The sequence below is a fragment of the Sebastes umbrosus genome, unplaced genomic scaffold (genome assembly GCF_015220745.1).
Source record: "Sebastes umbrosus isolate fSebUmb1 unplaced genomic scaffold, fSebUmb1.pri scaffold_98_arrow_ctg1, whole genome shotgun sequence".
NCBI lineage: Eukaryota > Metazoa > Chordata > Actinopteri > Perciformes > Sebastidae > Sebastes > Sebastes umbrosus.
In genome coordinates this window covers 5001-12500 of record NW_023618543.1, presented here as the reverse complement: position 1 = coordinate 12500, position 7500 = coordinate 5001, and the positions used below count along the sequence as shown (strand labels likewise).

At 45.4% G+C, this 7500-nt stretch overlaps 2 protein-coding genes and 1 long non-coding RNA gene across 3 annotated transcripts in view; 1 reads left to right on the top strand and 2 right to left on the bottom strand.

Annotated features, from left to right (window-relative positions):
• lama1 (laminin, alpha 1) overlaps window positions 1–7500 on the bottom strand; it is a gene marked incomplete at its 5' end in the record, with an annotated part of 42046 nt that overhangs the window by 30182 nt on the left and 4364 nt on the right. The window contains 2 exons of the mRNA XM_037763358.1: window positions 1–22; window positions 339–445. The exon at window positions 1–22 is cut by the window's left edge and continues 159 nt beyond it. Coding sequence (XP_037619286.1) covers window positions 1–22; window positions 339–445 — 129 coding nt within the window. The remainder of the gene's footprint in view (window positions 23–338; window positions 446–7500) is intronic.
• LOC119484508 lies at window positions 4571–6175 on the top strand. Its single transcript, XR_005206034.1, has 2 exons — window positions 4571–4996; window positions 6040–6175. It is a non-coding gene; the product is annotated as an uncharacterized LOC119484508 (long non-coding RNA).
• LOC119484506 overlaps window positions 5722–7500 on the bottom strand; it is a 2745-nt gene continuing 966 nt past the window's right edge. Inside the window, exons 1-2 of the mRNA XM_037763357.1 lie at window positions 6757–7500; window positions 5722–6612 (exon numbers count right to left, since the gene is read on the bottom strand). The exon at window positions 6757–7500 is cut by the window's right edge and continues 966 nt beyond it. Of these exons, the coding sequence (XP_037619285.1) occupies window positions 6609–6612; window positions 6757–7500 (748 nt within the window). The 3' untranslated portion in view covers window positions 5722–6608. The remainder of the gene's footprint in view (window positions 6613–6756) is intronic.

The following is a 7500-nucleotide window of genomic DNA, read 5'->3' as shown; positions in this document are numbered from 1 at the left end:
TCTGCAGCCCGAAAAACCCCGACTGGAAAAATCAATAATAAGCATGTCAATATAAACATCAATAACCTGATCAATAACCTGATCAATAACCTGATTAATAACCTGATCAATAATCAAACTCCAGCTGATGAGGAGGATGAAATGTGAAACATGTCAATATAAACATCAATAACCTGATCAATAACCTGATCAATAATCTGATCAATAACCTGATCAATAATCTGATCAATAATCAGTAATAAGACATGATAGCGTCCTCACTGGGTCTGTGTACAACGCCGGTCCCCTGTTGATAATGTAGGAATGTGTGTGTGTGTGTGTGTGTGTGTGCGTCTCACCTGGCAGCGATCACAGGTCCGTCCCGTCACATTCTCTCTGCATGAACACTGACCTGTTGTGACATCACACACACTGGAGAGGGCGCCACTGACATCACAGCCGCACTCTGAGAGAGAGAGAGAGAGAGAGAGAGAGAGAGAGAGAGAGAGAGAGAGAGAGAGAGAGACAGAGAGAATTTTTGAATTTTAACAATACTTTATTAAATATTCAAGATTTAACAAAAACCTCAACAGTAGTTGAGGTTCAAAAACAACACGTCATTAAAACAAGATTCACAGAATCCACATCATGTCAATATATTTCCGAAGGACAGCTCGTCATCTACAACACGACAAAGCACATTTTTATAACACCATACACTGGAGAATCTTTCCAGATCCTTCATCATTCTGTAATAATTAAAATCTATTTTTAAACGAGCTTTCACCATTTTTACAAACACAAACACAGCATCATCATCCACGGCTTTCTCTATTCGGTTTCTCCTGCTCAGATACACGGCCATCTTTGCAGTCCCCAGAATGAAGTTAAAAAGCTGGCATTTGTCTTTACTCTTCTGAGAGTACCTGTATCCCAGAATGAAGCTACGTTTACTCTTCTGAGAGTACCTGTATCCCAGAATGAAACTACGTTTACTCTCCTGAGAGTACCTGTATCCCAGAATGAAACTACGTTTACTCTCCTGAGAGTACCTGTATCCCAGAATGAAACTACGTTTACTCTCCTGAGAGTACCTGTATCCCAGAATGAAAACACGTTTACTCTCCTGAGAGTATCTGTAGTCCAGAATGAAAACACGTTTACTCTCCTGAGAGTACCTGTATCCCAGAATGAAACTACGTTTACTCTCCTGAGAGTATCTGTAGTCCAGAATGAAAACACGTTTACTCTCCTGAGAGTATCTGTATCCCAGAATGAAAACACGTTTGGAGAAAACTTCCCCAAACAGTCCAAACAACTGTCCCAACATTGTGAACAGTGGCAGCAGTCGACAACACTCCATGAAACAATGAAAAACAGTCTCACGATGAGTGCAAAATGGACAGTCATGACTGACATCAGAATTAATGACAGAGACAAAAGCATTCACAGCCACGATACCATGTATAACCCTCCACTGCAGGTCAATGGTGGTTTATACAGCGCTCTCCATTCAGGTCCAACACTGTCACTGAGACCTAAGTGAGCTCTCCATGGAGTGTCAGTTTTACCATTTAATTTGTCCCTGTGCAAAACTTTGACAAAAGTTTTATACATTAATTTTCCTTTTGCATCTTGGAAAGAAAACTCAGAGGAACTCCCACTCTTTAAAAACAATCCTGTACAGTCCTTAAAATCTGGGAAAATGTTCACCGAAGGGAATACATCATTATCATCAGGTTTAACAGAGCCGTCACAATACTGCTGTAACATAGTCCGCTCACTAACTGTGAGAGCTTCTCTCCATCTATTGAGCAGAAGAGAGATAGCTCGAGTCGATTTCACCTCTAGGCGGCAGGCAAGAGGAGCTGCATTGTCCAAGTTTGCACCTGCGAGCTGAACTACATGTCCCAGAGTCACCACATTAGACTCACGGAACCGCCGGAGCAGAGTCGGCCCCACCTGACAGACTGCACTGAAACGGGTCCCATAAAGAACTGGTTCCTGGAGCAGCCAGTACATTGAGCTGTGATGTCCCAGCCTTTTTTTATTAAGGAGGCTCCACACCTTAAACAGTCCACGATAGAAAACTGGTAATTCCCTGATGTCAGTCTGTTTTAAATCCATCAGAAACAAAGATCTGTTCAGTCCCAGTCCACCTAGCTGACTCAAAATGGTGCAAGCCAGCGGCCTCCACACTAAATCAGCAGGACCACACAGGAACCTTTGTAGGAACTGGAACCGGAAGGTAGCCCCCCTGCTGCTCAGGTGGATCAGGCCCTGTCCTCCGTCATCCTTCGGCAGATACAGCACACTCTGAGGCACCCAATGCAGTCCGTCCCAGAAGAAGTTCACAAGAAGAGCCTGGATCTTTGACAGCAGATCAGGTGGGGGATCGACACATGACAGGCGATGCCATAAAGTGGACGATACCAAATTATTAATGATGAGGACTCGACCTCTGTATGACATTTTGGTTATAATCCACTTCCACTTTGCTAAACGACCTCTGACCTTCTCAAGAACATTTTCCCAGTTTTTAAAAACAAATGATTGATCACCTAAAAACACTCCCAAATATTTCAGCCCCTCCGTCTTCCAAATCAACCCCCCAGGCAAACTGAGCTTTTTCTGTAGTCCACCAACACTGAGAGCTTCACTTTTGTCCCAGTTAACTTTAGCTGAGGATATTGAGCCAAACTGAACAATGTTTTTTTCCAACGTGTCAATATCCTGTTGGCTGTCCACCAGGATGACCACATCGTCTGCATAGGCTGACAATTTTAAAGGTGCATTGCAACCAGGAATAATCAGCCCTTTAAGATCAGATCTAAGTTTGTTCAACAACGGCTCGATGGCTAGAGAATATAACATGCCAGAGAGGGCGCAGCCTTGTCGAACTCCCCTTTGAACATGAAACGGAGCGCTCAAACCACCATTGATTTTGAGGACGCTCTGAATGTCACAATATAAAACCTTAACTGTATCAATAAAACCAGGACTAAAACCAAAGGCACTCAACGTGAGCCATAGATATTCATGCTCGACACGATCAAAAGCTTTTTCTTGATCTATTGATATAAATCCAGCTTTGAGGCCAAACAGCTTACATATCTCTAAAAGGTCTCGAACCAAAATAATGTTATCAGTGATCAGCCTGCCCGGTACACAGTAGGTCTGATCACACTGAATCACCTGTTCCATCACTCTGCTCAGCCGCGTTGCCAACACCTTAGAGAGGAGCTTATAGTCAGAGCAGAGCAGAGACACGGGCCTCCAGTTTTTAATGAACTGCAGGTCACCTTTCTTCAGCAGTAATGTAAGGACCGCTCTCCTGCAGCTGAGCGGCAGATGTCCTCCGGCAAGACTGTTACTCAGTACTGCCAGCAGATCCCCCCCCACCACCGACCACAAAGACTTATAGAAGTCAACAGGTATACCATCGATTCCGGGAGCTTTCCCACTTTGCATGCTCTGCAGAGCAGCATAAAGTTCATCAGATGAGAGAGCTGCTTCCAACTCCATGTTACTCTGCTGCTCAACCTGAGGAAGACCAGCACAGAAGCTCTGAAACACTGCCTGCTCCTCTCTGTGTTCAACCTGAGGAAGACCAGCACAGAAGCTCTGAAACACTGCCTGCTCCTCTCTGTGCTCAACCTGAGGAAGACCAGTGTAGAAGCTCTGAAACACTGCCTGCTCCTCTCTGTGCTCAACCTGAGGAAGACCAGTGTAGAAGCTCTGAAACACTGCCTGCTCCTCTCTGTGCTCAACCTGAGGAAGACCAGTGTAGAAGCTCTGAAACACTGCCTGCTCCTCTCTGTGCTCAACCTGAGGAAGACCAGTGTAGAAGCTCTGAAACACTGCCTGCTCCTCTCTGTGCTCACATTTGAACAGGTTACTGTAGAAGCTGACAGCATGTTTTCGGATTGCAGTGTGATCAGACAGAACCTGCCCAGTGTCAGACCTTAAACTATGAATGAACCTTTTCTGTCCATTTTTACGCTCCAGACCAAAGACAAAGTGTGATGGGACATCCATTTGGGCTACATTCTGAAAGCGGGACCTAACCAGAGCCCCCTGAGCTGAGACACTCAGCAGGTTGGCTAACACACACTTTTTGACTTCAAGTGTCTCAATGTGTCGTTGGTCTCTTGTGGTCTCAGCTAAGTCTCTGAGTTCCTCCACTTCAGACTCCAGAGCTTTCACTGAACTCATCAAGGTTCTTGTGACATTCTGAGTGTACTGTTGACAGAACTGTTTGATTTGGATCTTTCCAAAATCCCACCACTGCTGTAAAGACACAAAATCATGTTTCATATTTTGGTGATTTGTCCAAAAAAAGCTAAAAGTTTCTCTGAAGTTCTTATCCTCCAGTAAAGCCGTGTTAAAATGCCAATAAGCACTACTGGATTTTACACATTTTATAAAAACAGAGGCTGTTACAAGCGAGTGATCAGAAAAGCCAACAGGGCTGATCAAACAACTTTTAAAAACATTAAAATGATGCTTAAAACAATAAAAACGATCAAGCCTGGCCATAGACAGTAAATGATCCTTAACATGTGTCCAGGTGTATTGTCTCTGTTTGTTGTGAAAGCCTCTCCACACATCACACAACTCCTGAGCCTCCATGAGATGAATGAGACGAGTGCGAGAGGCAGCGTGAGGCTCTGCATGGTTCCTGTCTAACCTGCTGTCCTCAGTGCAGTTAAAGTCTCCACCGATGAAGACATATTCCTCACTGTTACACTTCTCCATCACCTCGTTTAAAACATCTAGAAACACGAGTCTCTCCGCTCCCACAACTGGAGCATAAATATTAATAAATACCATCTTTACATTTTCATACACTGCTCTTACTTTTAACAGACGACCTTTAAGAACTTCTTCACATTCTACCGACTGAGGAATAACGTTTTTGGAAAAAAGAATTCCAACACCACAACTGTTACTGGTTTTATGAGTTAAAAAGGTTTCACCAGTCCATTCTGTCCTCCAGTCAGCCTCGTTATCAGAGGTACTGTGTCTCTATATCATCACCAGTCCATTCTGTCCTCCAGTCAGCCTCGTTATCAGAGGTACTGTGTCTCTATATCATCACCAGTCCATTCTGTCCTCCAGTCAGCCTCGTTATCAGAGGTACTGTGTCTCTATATCATCACCAGTCCATTCTGTCCTCCAGTCAGCCTCGTTATCAGAGGTACTGTGTCTCTATATCATCACCAGTCCATTCTGTCCTCCAGTCAGCCTCGTTATCAGAGGTACTGTGTCTCTATATCATCACCAGTCCATTCTGTCCTCCAGTCAGCCTCGTTATCAGAGGTACTGTGTCTCTATATCATCACCAGTCCATTCTGTCCTCCAGTCAGCCTCGTTATCCTCAGTACTGTGTCTCTTTATCATCACCAGTCCATTCTGTCCTCCAGTCAGCCTCGTTATCAGAGGTACTGTGTCTCTATATCATCACCAGTCCATTCTGTCCTCCAGTCAGCCTCGTTATCAGAGGTACTGTGTCTCTTTATCATCACCAGTCCATTCTGTCCTCCAGTCAGCCTCGTTATCAGAGGTACTGTGTCTCTATATCATCACCAGTCCATTCTGTCCTCCAGTCAGCCTCGTTATCCTCAGTACTGTGTCTCTTTATCATCACCAGTCCATTCTGTCCTCCAGTCAGCCTCGTTATCAGAGGTACTGTGTGTCTCTATATCATCACTAGTCCATTCTGTCCTCCAGTCAGCCTCGTTATCCTCAGTACTGTGTCTCTATATCATCACCAGTCCATTCTGTCCTCCAGTCAGCCTCGTTATCAGAGGTACTGTGTCTCTATATCATCACCAGTCCATTCTGTCCTCCAGTCAGCCTCGTTATCAGAGGTACTGTGTGTCTCTATATCATCACCAGTCCATTCTGTCCTCCAGTCAGCCTCGTTATCAGAGGTACTGTGTCTCTATATCATCACCAGTCCATTCTGTCCTCCAGTCAGCCTCGTTATCAGAGGTACTGTGTGTCTCTATATCATCACCAGTCCATTCTGTCCTCCAGTCAGCCTCGTTATCAGAGGTACTGTGTGTCTCTTGTATAAAAATAACATCCAACTTTTTAATAGAACACAGCTTGAAAAGAGAAGCCCTTTTCCCATCATCCCTTGCTCCATTTATGTTCAGGCTTCCTATTCGTATGTCCCCCATGGCATAGAAAAAAAGTTGTAAAACAAAAGCAAGTGAACAAAACAAGAAAAAAAAGGAATATCTATCAGACTTATTCATCATCTTTGAACTGTTTTTTGATCTTTTGAACTAGTTTCTTTATACGGTAAGTCTCCTGGTCAGTGAAAGCTTTCTCCCCAAAAATTCTAGGACTTCTGAGAGAAACCTTCAGTGAATCAACAAAGAGCTGTAAATCAGGGAACACGCTTTCAACTCTAACATTCCTGAGTCCCTTAGTGTCCTGCAGGAACTTCTTAATACTGGTTAAAGAGTAGACACTCCTCTTGTGAGCCCACATCTGTGAGGAAGCTAGAGACTCCACATCACTCTCCTCATCACCTTCACTCTCACCTGACTGCAGGCTGAGCTCACTCTGAGGAGAGGTCTTCTTCACTTTACCAGACGACTGACCCTCGTCACTAGTCACCTTCCTCTTCTTCACTTTACCAGACGACTGACCCTCGTCACTAGTCACCTTCCTCTTCTTCACTTTACCAGACGACTGACCCTCGTCACTAATCACCTTCCTCTTCTTCTCTTTACCAGACGACTGACCCTCGTCACTAGTCACCTTCCTCTTCTTCTCTTTAGAAGAGTCTTCATCCACCAACATCTCACTTTCCTCCTCCAGAGAACATTCTGCCTCCTTCGTTTCAGTCTGTGTGTCGACTGTGTCACTATTAATACCGTCAGCATGTGATTGATCAGTAACCTCCACAACAGCACCTGAACCAGCAGAGACTGGACCAGCCCCCCCAGAACCAGCAGAGACCGGACCAGCCCCCCCAGAACCAGCAGAGACTGGACCAGCAGGGACTGAACCAGCAGAGACCGGACCAGCAGAGACTGAACCAGCAGAAACTGGACCAACAGAGACTGGACCAGTAAAGACTGGACCAGCCTCCCCAGAACCAGCAGAGACCTGACCAGCCCCACCAGAACCAGCAGAGACCGGACCAGCAGAGACTGGACCAGCAGAGACTGGACCAGTCGCACCCGAACCAGCAAAGACTGGACCAGCAGAGACTGGACCAGCAGAGACTGGACCAGCCGCACCCGAACCAGCAAAGACCAGACCAGTAGAGACTGGACCAACTGCACCCGAACCAGCAGAGACCGGCCGAGCCGCATCCGGACCACCAGAACCTGAACCAGCAGCCTCAGAACCAGCAGCCCCTTGCTGCTCAGCTTCAGTCTGCTGTGTACTGTGTGTACTCTGAGTATTGTCTTTCTGTGTACTGTGTGTACTCTGAGTATTGTCTTTCTGTGTACTGTGTGTACTCTGAGTATTGTCTTTCTGTGTACTGTGTGTACT